The following is a 13,241-nucleotide window of genomic DNA, read 5'->3' on the forward strand; positions in this document are numbered from 1 at the left end:
ATGGGATTGGGGGGAAAGGCGTCAGGGTGAAACTCCCATGAAGCAGTGTTCCCACAAGCTCAGAGCAGAGCAGAGCTGTATGGAAGGTGGGCCCAGGTGTAGGTTCCTTGGGAAACCACCCCCACTCCCCATGTTAAACAGATGTGGGAGTCTGTGTCCAGATACCCCTTATCTGGGGCTCCCACCTGGGTGGGATGGAGGAGCCTGCGTCACATCACCTAGATCCTTGGCCAGAGTGTGGTGTTTGCTTCTTTCTGAAGTAATCTGAAGGGCAAAGTGAGGGCCAGTGATTTAGGGAATCCAGTTTCTCCTTGAGTAAGCAGCAGTTGTTCCTCAGAGGGGTCGTCATGACACTTCAGGGCAGCAGTGCCCCTGGGGAATGCTGTCTCCTGTTCACCAGCCTTGTGTGTCAGCTCAGGATGAGGGTTGCAGGGAGGCTGGCCCTTTCTCGCTGGCAGGCATGTCCTTCTGGGGGTGGGGGGAAGCACAGTTCCTGGCAAGGGGCAGTGAGTGCTGAGGAGGAGTTGGAGTGACATCAAAGGAAGGATGGCTGAAAGCACAAGGAGGCCAGAGGGACCCCAGGGGAATGCACACAGATAAACTCATCCGTGCAGGCTGCCCACCATGCTGTTGGGTTGGGTGATGAGTGTGAGTTCTGTCTCTCAGCGTTACCACTCTTACAACAGCAAATGCCAATATATCCTGCTGGGTATGGCTGAGGCCCTGTCTGTGGCAAGCCGTTGCTCAAGTTTATCCCAGATCATTTCCAAGAGTGTCTTTAGGGAACCCTCCCTACACTGTTGGTGGGAATGCAAGCTGGTGCAACCACTCTGGAAAACAGCGTGGAGGTTTCTCAAAAAGTTGAAAATAGAGCTACCTTATGACCCAGCAATTGCACTACTGGGTATTTACCCTAAAGGTACAAACATAGTGATCCGAAGGGGCACGTGCACCTGTATGTTTATAGTAGCAATGTCCACAATAACCAAACTGTGGAAAGAACCTAGATGTCCATCAACAGATGAATGGATCAAGAAGATGTGGTATATATACACAATGGAATACTATGCAGCCATCAAAAGAAATGAAATTCTGCCACTTGCAACAACGTGAATGGAACTAGAGGGTATTATGCTTAGTGAAATAAGTCAATCAGAGAAAGACAACTATCATATGATCTCCCTGATATAAAGAAGTGGAGATGCAATGTGGGGGGCTTGGGGAGTAGGAAAAGAATAAGTGAAACAAGATGGGATCGGGAGGGAGACAAAGCATAAGAGACTCTTAATTTCAGAAAGCAAACTGAGGGTTGCTGAGGGGAGTGGGGATGGGAGAAGGTGGTTGGGTTGTGGACCTTGGGGAGGGTATGTGCTGTGGTGAGTACTGTGAAGTGTGTACTGTCAATTTACAGACCTGCACCCCTGAGTCTAATAACACATTATATGTTTATTAAAAAAAAAAAAAAAAAAAAAAAAGAGTGTCTTTAGGGGTGCCTGGGTGGCTAAGTCGGTTAAGCAGCGGCCTTCAGTTCAGGTCATGATTTCAGGGTCTTGGGCTTGAGCCCTATGTCAGACTCCCTGCTCAGCATGTAGTCTGCTCCTCCCTTTTCTTCTGCTCCTCGCCCTGCTCATGCACTCGTGCTCAGTCTCTCTCTTATGCCTGTACATTTTCTGAACAGAACATTGTCTGAAAACCCCCAGGAAGGCTGCTGTTGTTGCAGCTTCACTAGGGCATGTGAGGGAGCCAGCAGGAGCTGGCAGGAGGCAGGGCTGCTCCAGGCTCTGGGTGAAGGTCAGCCTGATGCCTAGCTGCAGTGCCAGGCTGGGGGCATGTTATTTTGTAAGCAGAACCAACAAGGAGGTGAATTCTTAGGCCTTGTGGGTTTTGGGGGGGGGGGCAAGCCAACAGTGTCTCTCAGCGATGTTGGGGCGCCGGGGCTACATAGTGGACACCACAGGAAGTCCAGGAAGTGTGGGCTGCGAGGATGCTTTGTGAGACTGCAGAGTGCTCAGCTGCTGAATCGTGTGCACTTGGCAGTTTGCTTTCGTCTTTGCCTGGGACAAGTGGGTTTCTCTTCTGCTTTTCAAAGGGCAAGTGGTTATAACTACTCTGCTAGCATCTTCCTATAAATGAGAAAATTTTGTAGTTTACTGGGAATAAGGTTCAGTTAAGCAATGCCAGTCACATGGTAAAAAAGACAAAGTCTGCCTAAACTTCAGGTTTGAAGGAGCCCTGTGACTTGGAAAGTCTTGCTGTCCTCTCCCCCGTCCCCAGCGAGACCCCCCCTTGGCCTGGCAGAATTACAGCAGCACTGTCTCTCCAAGAGCCAGTCTCTGGCTACTGTTGTGCACTCTTCTTCTTCTTCTTCTTCTTCTTCTTCTTCTTCTTCTTCTTCTTTTCTTCTTTTTTTTAATTTACCCCTCTTCTTTTTGCTCAAAGTGGGGAATTTGAACAATCTAGACAAGACATCAAGACATGTACTTCTCCAAAGATAACTGAAAACATTTCTTTCTGGTCCTGAAACTCATTCCCTTGTATTTCTGTGGCCACATTGCATTGGTTTTCTTTCTTTGTCTCATCCCTGTCTCTCTCAGGGACACTCCCTGCCCTCCCCACCCACAAGCACCACACAGCAAAGTGGCCAGGGTGCTCAGTATAAAAAAAGAAAACTGCTGAGAAGTCTGGAGAGGGTGAGCTCACTTGCTAACATGCTTTCCTTCCTGAGGTCGCCCCGTTCCCACTTTGGTGTCTATCCACAGTAGTAGCCGACCAGTAGCTGGACAAAATGTGAGGAGGGATAGATAGTACTCGGACAAAGAAGTATAAACACACAAAACACTTTGGATGCACAAAAGCCTGTTTAGCATCTATAATAGGAAGTGACCCCAACACACTAATCTGTGGGTGTGGGGCTGGGAGATGGTCAGGGCCTCTCTGAAGATGGCTGAGCAGTAATTGTCAAGATTACGATCACAAACACCTTCCATCCAGCAGTTCCATGTGTAGGAACATATGGAGCACATGTGTGCAGGAGGACATCAGCATGGGCTGGCCATGGCAGCAAAACTTATATTCACAGCAGATAGGAGAGGGTCACAATGACTGCAAGATAAGGAAGGTGAACCACTACTGAAAAGAGTCCTGAAAGTTGTTTGTGCATTACTGAGTGAAAAGTGAGAGGCAGTAGAGTGTGCATGTCGAGGAAAGAAGTGCCTTCACTTCTGCCACATGCTGGTCACCAGGATGCTGAGGGAAGGGCTAGATGCTGGGCAGGAGTAGGGGGCTTGCTGTCTATCTTCTGTATCTTCTGAAGTTTGTGTTGTTTCTATGTGTTAGTCAAAAATAGAAGTAATATGATAATTAAGAAATATCCCCAAAGTGCTAAGACTATCCCTTGCTTGTCACGGTATTGCCAGAAACAAGCATGGAGCTGCTCTGATGCCCTGTAGAAGAGGTCATCTGTCCCCCAATGACCCTCTCTGTATGAATTTGGGGACCAAGCCACTAAGGACCCAGACACTCCAGTACTGACCCTGGGGGCATGCCTTTTTGAGAAGATGTGCTAACACCCATTCTTGTTTCTTTTTCCCTGACTCTCTAGAGGAGGCGACCACCGGGTGGAACTTTACAAGGTAGGTGAAGATGGCACACAATGTATGATGGACAGAGTGGTGTTCATAGGCTGCATGATGGGCAGAGTGGTGTATATAGTGATGATGGGAGAGTGGTGTACACAGTGTGATTTCGGGAGAGCTGCATACATGGTGTGATGTTGGGAGAGCAGTGTACACAGTGATGACAGGAGAGTGGCATACATGGTGTGAAGACAGGAGAGGAGGGTACACAGTGTGATGTCAGGAGAGCAGTGTACACAGTGATAACAGGAAAGGTGCTAACATGGTGTGATGACAGGAGAGCAGTGTACATGGTGTGATGACAGGAGAGCGGTGTATATGGTGTGATTTCGGGAGAGCGGTGTACACAGTGTGTATGATTGGGAGCGTGGTGTACTTTGGTGTGATGACAGGAGAGTAGTGTATATTGGGAGAATGGTGTACACGGTGTATATGACAGGGAGCATCATGTACATGGTGTGTGTGACAGGGAGAGCGCTATACATGGTGTGATTACAGGCAGAGCAGTGTACACACAGTGTAGGACACACAGAGTGGTATTCACAGGGTGTACGGGTGGGGAGATTTGTGTACACGGGGCATATGAAGGGCAGGGCCACATATGTAGTGTGTATGAAGGGAGAGTGGCATCCACACAGTATACGAAGGAAAGTGCATCACCCAGGGGTGTCTCCCACCTGTTCTTTCCAGTAGGAATGTACACAAGGGAGTCCCTCCAGTACTTGTGAGAGAGATGATCAACATTGGCCTTTCCAATGCTGCCTCCATTGGAAGCCTCTACCGTGGAATGCTTCCCTCTAATGCTGCCTCTAGGGAGAGCTTCCAAAAGCAGAATGAGTGGACTTCAGGCATCATCTGCCAGATATTGGCAGTTATATTAAAGGCATTTGAAATTGTCATTAAATGCTGCATTTCTCCTCTAAAACGAATGGAGAGCACCCAGGGCCAGGAAGTCACACTCTGGCCAAGTTGCAGGGTCAGGAACTCTGCCACACTGAAGTCTCACCCATCACCAGATTCCAGGCTGATCTGGTGGAGGGGCTGGTGGGTCTGCCAGCCAGGCACTCAGACCCTCACTTCTGCCTGGTTGTCTTCTTGGAAAGCTTGAGTCTCAGAGCTGGAAATGTGCAGTTGCCTTCAGGGTCCTCTCCCTCGTCTACCCCTCACAGGGACCGACACCTGCATTGGTTAACCTGGCAGAGAGCAAATGTGAGGGAACATCTGCATCTTGTGGGCACCACTCTGTCCCTTACACACCAAGGCCATGCACTGCTGTGGGCCATGGAAGGGTTTGTTCCTTGGCTGAATTGGATCAAATTGGAGAGGGGGTGCTTCTGCAGAGCTGTGGCCCCTTCTTGAGGTTTCTGTTCTTAGTAAGGGTTTGTACCTAGAGCAGGTATGGCCCTGGTGGGAGCAGATGCTGTAGGGGCAGATGCTGCCCTGGGGCAGGCAAAGGAGAAAGGAGGAGCACACCTCCCTCTGGGGATTTTGGAGCATGTTGGTGGCTGGCCACTTCCACATGTCTCCAGGCACACTACAGGAAAGCTCAGGTGTGGGCTGTGAGAAATTATCTAGTCCAGAAGATCACGTCATTTAGAGGGATTTTGTTTTCAATAATAGAAAAATCCAACAAAATCTTCAAGTCTAAGAAATGTTAGGTTGCAGTAAGGATCCCAGATGCAGTCTCTGACCATAGAGCCCCTCCTTCTGAGTCTCTGGTCTCAGGGTGTCTGCCCTGGCTGGGGGGCTACCTGTGCCCTGGGGGATCTGAGCTGTGGGAGAGCCCTTCTTTCCATCATATTCCCAAGGCGGCGGCATCTGCGTGTCCTGTAGCAGCAGCAGATGTGTGGGTTTTATAATGGGGAATGGGCATCATGGTCACAGTGTTTATGAAGCTCCCACTGTGTGCAGGGCCCAAAGACTGACATTGGGCTGGCTTTGGTAAGAGGCAAGCTGCCCTCAATTCAAGATGTGTGGATTTGTGCCCAGATATTTATTTTTTATGTTCCAGGTGCTGAGTTCCCTTGGTTATCACGTGGTCACCTTTGACTACAGAGGTGAGTTCTTTTGCAAGTGCAAGTCTGGGCCCTCACACTGCTCCCATCTGGGTCTGCTGTGCAGGCGTCAGTCACCTTGGGAGCCGAGGCAGCGTAGCTCATGGTGCCCTGATGTGCAGTGATGGCGAGTGTGGTGGTCAGTGTGAGGGCACATCATCTTCCCATGTGTGTCCTGCATGCTGATGAGGGGCATCCCTCAGCAACATTTTAAATGTAGAAGATACTGTCATTTCTTTACTGGATTCTGACTCCCCAGAGCTGGTCTTCGGACACATTTTGTGGGCAGAAGAGCTTGTCTTGTTAAAGTTCTTCTTCTTCTTCTTTTTTTTTTTTAAGATTTTATTTATTTATTTGACAGACATCACAAGTCGGCAGAGAGGTAGGCAGAGAGAGAAGGGAGGAAGCAGGCTCCCTGTGGAGCAGAGAGCCCAATGTAGGGCTTGATCCCAGGACTCTGGGACCATGACCTGAGCCAAAGGTAGAGGCTTTAACCCACTGAGCCACCCAGGCACCCCTCTTGTTAAAGTTCTGAAAACAGGAGAAAGAACTGTTAAGAGAGAAGAAAGATTCTTCTTGCCCCTCAGCATTTTTTCTTTCTTGAGTGAGTCAGAAGGCTTTGCTGCCGAAGAGATGGAGAACCCACAGTCACTGTAGGCTAAGAATGGTGCACCTTAACGAGCCAGGAAAATACTTCGTATTGATCAAGAGCTGCTCTGTGAGAAGCATGGGCCTCCTGTAGTCTCAGCAGCAGAGGTCAGAGGTCAGAGGGCTGCTTGGCTTACTTAGCCTGCTTAGCTTGACCTACAGGGAGGGTAATGGTGTCAATACCCTCAGACCGAGGATATGGTGTCGTAACAAATTGCCACACACCTGATGTCTTCAAAGAGCACAGACTTACTTTGCAGTTCTGGAGGTCGAAAGTCCAAAACCTTTGCCACTGGGTTAAATAAAATACAGGTGTTGGCGGGGCCAGCCCTTCAGGAGCTTCTGTGGGAGAATCTAGTTCCTTCCCCTTCCAGCTGCTTGAAGCTGTCCTTGTGCCTCAGTGCATGGCCTCTTGAGTCTGATCTCTGACCCTTGCCTTTCCCTCTCACTTGTCCAGCAGACCATTGTGGTGACTTTGCACCCATGCTGATAAGCCCATAATCGCCCGTGTCATAGTCTGCTGATCAGTGGCCTCATTTCCTCCTGCTGCTTCACTCCCGCCCCTTGCTGGCCACAGAATCAAATGTCCTCACAGGCCCCGGGGATGAACACACAGGCCTCTGGGGTGGCAGTGGCCTGCCTGCTGTAGGGATGGTTCTTTCCCAGAAGAGTGTTCACAAGTTCTGGGTTGGGAAAAACTACAGATAAGGATCTGGAAAGTAGTTCACCCACTTATCCTTTTCTCTGTGCTAAAAAGGGTTTTGTGTTCCTACAGAGTGCTAGAGACTTCAGGGTGATAGAGCAGCCTCCTTCCTTGTTCACCTCCTTGTGCTTCTACCAGAAAGTGAAAGCCCTCACAGCACTTTGTCTTTCCAGTTCTCATCAAGTCTCTGCATTTCTAAGCTCCACATCTGCCAGTCTCTGTCTCTCTGTATTCCTTCCTTCTGTCCACACCTTGAAGCTCTCAGGGTGGCCTTGTCTCTCACATGCCCCCTTAAGCATCTGGGATGCCCAGGGGAGGTGCCCAGTTGTCGGTTTTGCTTAGGCAGCAGAGCAGGCTCTTTCTGAGCCTCGTGGTGCTTTCAGATCATTTGATGATGACTCACTGCTGAGTTGCTAGAAATGACAGTGGCATTTGCCCTTTACAAGATCCTGGGGGGAGGGTCCTGGGGGAAAATGGGGTCTGGGAACAGAGATGATTAGCTTTCCTCTGCTATTCTGAGAGCACCTTTTCTTTCTGGGTCAGAGTTGCCTTGAGCCTGGAATCCTGCCCCCACCCCAGCCTGACTACCCACATCTGTCTTTAGCTGGGCTACAGCTGGCCATGGAAGCCAGACTGGGCTCAGGATCCCCCGGGGGACGCTCCTTTCCTGCCGGGGCTCTGGGCAGGCCAAGGTCTCACTGGCCTATCACCTTGGGCCAGCTACCAGCAAGCCCTAAGGGTTGGGGAGCTTGCTGCCCCATCTGCCCGCAGGAGTCTGTGCGTCTGACGGCCCTGTCTGCACAGTTGTTCCTTGAGGCTTAGATAAGGGTGTGTGGATGGCTGTTTGGGCTCAGGGGTTGTAGCTGGCCAAGGAAGCCGGAGAAGTAGAATCCGGCTTGTCCACACACCCCTCATGTGGGTCTGTGAATGATGGTGGCAGAGACTTCTGTTGCCCCAGCCAGTCCTAGGCTGCCTGTTGAGAAAGAAGGGTATGAGTCCACCCCTCAAGCGGTTCCAGGGGCTGGGATTTGACTTCCTCCTCTTGCCACTTCTCCCCCTGCCAGGTTGGGGTGACTCGGTAGGAACGCCATCGGAGCGAGGCATGACATATGATGCACTCCATGTTTTTGACTGGATCAAAGCAAGAAGTGGAGACAACCCTGTGTATATTTGGGGTCATTCTCTAGGCACTGGGTGAGTTCACAGCCTGGTGGAGTCATGGGGGAGCAGGTCTTCATGGGGCAACGTTTCACCAGGTCTCTCCAAGACTGCCCTGATGGCGTCTGGATCCCGTGACACCATGAGTCCCAACAACCCTTGTCCCTCTTGTCCCTCATGCCCGTGATGGGGATGGGGAAGAAGTGCCACAAGACACCATGAAAAGTTTGAGCTACTTGAACTCCTCAACCCAAAAAGGGACTTGAGATACACACAGGCAGCTGTGGGGTGGCCATTTAACCTCTGCAGGGAGGGTGGGCACACTTGCCTCAGTCCCAGGGTGTTCCTCAGGGAGGTGTCTGCAGAGCAGACCAGACAGGGCACTTGGGTTAGCATCAACTGGCTCTGGAGTGTGGGTGCTGGCTGGCAACCTGTGGGCTGGTGCTTTGATCACTTGCAAACCAGGGACATTTGTAAACAGCATGACCGCTTGGCCTGTACTTGGCTTACCAGAGACCATAGGTGAGGCAGCAATGGGTGGTTCCCTTCCTACATCTGCCAGGATGGGGGAAACAGTTTAATACTCCATCTGGGGCTGCCTGAATCGCTGCTGCTGATGGAAGGTCAACAATGTTTCTAAAAGGGGCACTGCTGTCAGTGCCCGGAGTCATGAGGCCTTCAGCAACCATCCCTTTTCCAGCAGCTTTTCCTTTGGGTGCCGTGGCCGTGGCCCCTTCCTCCCCCTGATGCTCACCTTGGACATCCTGCTGCAGTTGGGGTGGACCTGCGGGCTGGGAAGTGCCTGCAGAGAGGAGCTGGGGCCGAGCGGGGAGCAGGCCATCCTGCTGTGGCTGTCTGCATGGGACCCGCCCAGTGTGGCCCTGGGATGGCAAGAGATCTGGGGGCTGTCATTGCCATCCTCGTCAGAAGGGGTGGCCCATGGCAGGGGCAGCATGGTCCTGGGCATCTTTGTCCATACCCTCCCCCAGCCCCAAACTCCACCAGTCGCTTCACAGATCCCACAGTTCCTCTGGTTCACTTACAAGACTAGAACAGTCTCATCTCAAACAATTTCCATCGTCATTCATCTGAACTGTTTTTCCTTCTTAGAGTGGCGACAAATCTGGTGCGGCGCCTCTGTGAGCGAGGTAGGGGCCTGTGTGGCAGTGGGAGTCTTGGTGGGCTGGGCAGGGTCTCCTCCTGGTCTCTGGGCTCAGGCGGGGTGGGCAGCGTGTTTGTGCATACTCGCTGTGCCCCATGCTCTGCTGTGGGTTCTTGGGAGGGATGCTGATGTATGACAGCACAGCGACAGTGCCTGGTGTCATCTCAGAGCCCTAGACACAGGTGCCGCGGTCTGGGTAAACCCTCAGCTGACCCCAGCCTGCATTCCCCATGGATTTTTGAGCAGCTGGCGGAGCCTTATCAGGACTGGGCTCCCAAGACACAGCTTCAGTAGATGTGGTGCTGGGGAGCAAATGACAACCACCTGAGAGGCCCCTGTGTGGGCACTTCTTGTGCCCCATCCATGCAGGAGTGCCTGTGAAGGGGGGGCAGGGCCGGTGGTGGGGGGTGCCTGGGGTCCACTCTCCAGTCTGGGGGACCAGCCTCTCCTGAGACATCCATGAGGGCTTCTTGCCCACCTGGCAGCCCCCTGTTTGTTTTATTTTCTAGAGACACCTCCAGATGCCCTTATATTGGAATCTCCATTCACTAATATACGTGAAGAAGCTAAGAGCCATCCCTTCTCAGTGGCAAGTACAGATCTTATTAAAAGTTGCCTTATTGTTATTATTAAAATAATTACTATCAAGGTAAGTCTTAAGAGAATAAGTATAAAATAAAAATCAATCCTTGTTTAGTGCAGGGTGCTGCTGGGGAATTTTATAACTCTGTAGTAGGCAGAAGGACGGGGTCACAGCTGGGTTGTCCAAGGATAGTAGGATCCACGGGAGGCCATGCTTCTGAGGCATGGTTTGCCTAGCTGGCATCGTTGCCCTGCAGGGCTCAGCCCAGGCCTGTGGCTGCTCTCCTGGCTGCTTCCGCGAACACGGAGCTGGTAGGTGCCCCTGCTCCCTGACTGCATAGACGGTGCTCAACAGTAAGGCTCTCCCAGTCGTGTCTCCAGGTGACAACCTGGGGGAACCCTGGTGGGGATCCCAGGGTGACTCAGGCCCTTCTTACCTGCCAGGATTGAGGCCTTGGACCCTCTTTTTATAAGCCTAGTCCAGAGGGGGCTCCTGTGTGTTTTCTGTCCTGTGGGTTCAGGGGGGCTGTGTCAGCCCCCTACCTGACCTCACGGTGCTCTGTTGCAGACCGAAGGAGTCCTCTATAATCTTACTTCTTTGGTGTTGCTTTACCCCCAAGTCACATGGACCCCTGTTTTCCCATGGGTGGAGGCCCTCATATCTGTTGGAGCCGGTCCTGCCCAGCTGCTGCTCTGAGGTGTGGGAGCCCATTTTGTGGGCAGCTATGCGTGGCCAGTTTGGGAGCCTCTTAAGCACAGAGTCTGTAGTCTGGGCAGTGGGGCACCCCAGCACAGCTCTGGTGGGGGCTCAGGTCAGTCCATTTGGAAGCACAGGAGACCCTTGGGCACTGAGCACCCTCTGTCTAAATCCTTGACCTCGGCCTTTGCTGTGGCTGTTTTAACTGATGTTTCTGCATGTTGTTTCTGTGTCGCCTTCAGATATACCGATACTTCCCTGGGTTTGACTGGTTTTTCCTCGACCCCATTACAAGCAGTGGAATTAAATTTGCAAATGATGAAAAGTGAGTACTATGGTACAATACCTCATTTTCCAACTTAAAAAAAATCATTGAGAACCCCCAGGACTAGTCACCTTAACCAAACAGGGTGGAATTCTGTATACTGGGGTTCTTCCCCAACCATCAGACCTTTGTAAAGGGCAAGTCAGGCTGGGAGCTGCAACCGAGAGAAAAGGGATTTGAAAAGGCCATGGTGGCATTAAAGCAACAGGAAGACAACGTGTCCCTGTGTTTGTTTTATTTGTTAGTTGAAATCAGAATCAGAATTCCCGACAGAGGGGCGCCTGGGTGGCTCAGTGGGTCAAGCTGCTGCCTTCGGCTCGGGTCATGATCTCAGGGTCCTGGGATCGAGTCCCACGTCGGGCTCTCTGCTCAGCGGGGAGCCTGCTTCCTCCTCTCTCTGCCTGCTTCTCTGCCTACTTGTGATCGCTCTCTGTCAAATAAATAAATAATCTTTAAAAAAAAAAAAAAAAAAAAGAATTCCCGACAGATTCTAATAAGGGGAGCTGTTACTCAAAAAATGACACTGCCTCGGCCGTTTGATTTCTGTTTGGTTGTAGAAAAACGTTACAGAGTTCACTATTAAAAATATTTCTAGGGACGCCTGGGTGACTCAGTTGGTTAAGCATCTGCCTTCAGCTCAAGCTGTGATCTCAGGATCCCAGAATCGAGCCCTTCATTGGGTTCCCTGCTCAGTGGGGAGTCTGCTTCTCTCTCTGCCTACTGCTCCCCTTGCTTGTGCTCTGGCTTTCTCTCTCTCTGACAAATAAATAAAATCTTAAAAAATATATATATTTCTACTGGGGCTCCTGGGTGGCTCAGTCAGTTGAGCAGCCAACTCTTGGTTTCTTCTCAGGGCCGTGGGATCAAGTCCCATGTTGGGCTCCATAAGGAGTCTGCTTGAAGATTCTCTCCCTGTGCCCCTTCCCACCTCACTCACTCAATCTGTCTAAAATAAATAAATCTTAAAAAAATAAATATCAGGTTAACATTTAAAAATCTACACTCAGGAATAAATGTGAAAAAATGGGATATTTTTCCTCTTAATTTTTTGTTTTGTTTCTGAAAATAGAGCAAACTAAAATTTGAACAGAAATAAGCAAAAAACTTGGTTGTTTATAAATATTGTTTTGGAACTTCAAGAATGATCTGAAAAAAGTGGATTCCAACAACAAGCACCACAGTGAGCGTTGGGTCCCTCGAAGGTGCCTTGGCCATGCTCCGGGCTGACCATTGAGGGGCTGGCAGTATTTCACCCGCAGGAAATCATAAGCCCCCATTTCGGTGCATGGTGACAGCATGTGAACCAGGCCTTTTCTAGAGTGGGTCAGGTTTAGGACATACCCCTTAGAATGGAAGTCCTGAAAAGATGGGCAGTGTCACCATCAAAGTGTGACCCTTGCAGCAGAGATGCTCCTCCCTGGAAGCAGAATGCAGAGAAAGTGTGCATGTATGTGTACTGCAAGCAGAAGCCCAGATCACTGGATGGGCTGGGCATCGGTGGGGTGACAAGCCTTCTGGCCCAGGTCCTGCCCGGTGCCAGGTTTGCTCAGTGAGGGGTGGCCAGGACCTGTCTATGCCCACAGCTCCTCCGTGGTTTGCTAGAGGGTTTGGATCATCTGAACCTCTTGAAAATGTTAATTTATTTGTAAACCTTCTGGGTAACCTTAAATGTCATTTTCAATAAAGACAGGTTAGCATGTAGGCTTTTTTACCAACACATTTCTAGTGACCATCATTTGCTATAGGTTTCTTGGCCCACCTCCATGGGCCAAATATAAATATCATTTTTTAACTTTTAAAGAATAGGTCTAGTGGCAAAAATAATAATTTCCAATTTCTAGAAAATACACAGGGATCGGATAAGATGAATGGATCGATCTCTAGACTTGACTGAATAGATGATGGTGTAAACACTAGTTCTCTAGTGAAAAGCCAGTCAAGTTCTATCTGTTGAGCACCATGGTGAAGCCTCACGAAACCTGGGTAGGCCCAGGGACCCCCGCCCTCTCCCTGGGGCCTTGGTTCAGTTCCATCTTCCCCCACAGTGTGAAGCACATCTCCTGCTCCCTGCTCATCCTGCATGCCGAGGACGACCCGGTCGTGCCCTTCCAGCTTGGCAGAAAGGTGAGAGTTGGTGCCAACTCTGGTGTGGGCAGGTGTCTAGCCAGCTCCCATTCAGGCTGGGCCAGACATCTGCAGGGGTTCTGCTGCTGCCAGGTGCCCCCACCCCAGAAGAAGAAGCTAGGGGAGGTCAGCAGCAGGGTCGGATGGGGGCAA

At 50.7% G+C, this 13,241-nt stretch overlaps 1 protein-coding gene across 2 annotated transcripts in view; it reads left to right on the forward strand.

Annotated features, from left to right (window-relative positions):
* The window catches only part of ABHD12 (abhydrolase domain containing 12, lysophospholipase), a 99,033-nt gene that overhangs the window by 82,572 nt on the left and 3,220 nt on the right, over window positions 1–13,241 (forward strand). The window contains exons 5-11 of one of the 2 annotated variants that reach the window (XM_059134250.1): window positions 3,602–3,632; window positions 5,647–5,692; window positions 8,105–8,234; window positions 9,309–9,346; window positions 9,870–9,949; window positions 10,882–10,964; window positions 13,010–13,088. In XM_059134250.1, coding sequence (XP_058990233.1) covers window positions 3,602–3,632; window positions 5,647–5,692; window positions 8,105–8,234; window positions 9,309–9,346; window positions 9,870–9,949; window positions 10,882–10,964; window positions 13,010–13,088 — 487 coding nt within the window. The remainder of the gene's footprint in view (window positions 1–3,601; window positions 3,633–5,646; window positions 5,693–8,104; window positions 8,235–9,308; window positions 9,347–9,869; window positions 9,950–10,881; window positions 10,965–13,009; window positions 13,089–13,241) is intronic. The other variant, XM_059134251.1, reaches the window with a different exon arrangement.

This window comes from Mustela lutreola, chromosome 9 (genome assembly GCF_030435805.1).
Source record: "Mustela lutreola isolate mMusLut2 chromosome 9, mMusLut2.pri, whole genome shotgun sequence".
Taxonomy (NCBI): domain Eukaryota; kingdom Metazoa; phylum Chordata; class Mammalia; order Carnivora; family Mustelidae; genus Mustela; species Mustela lutreola.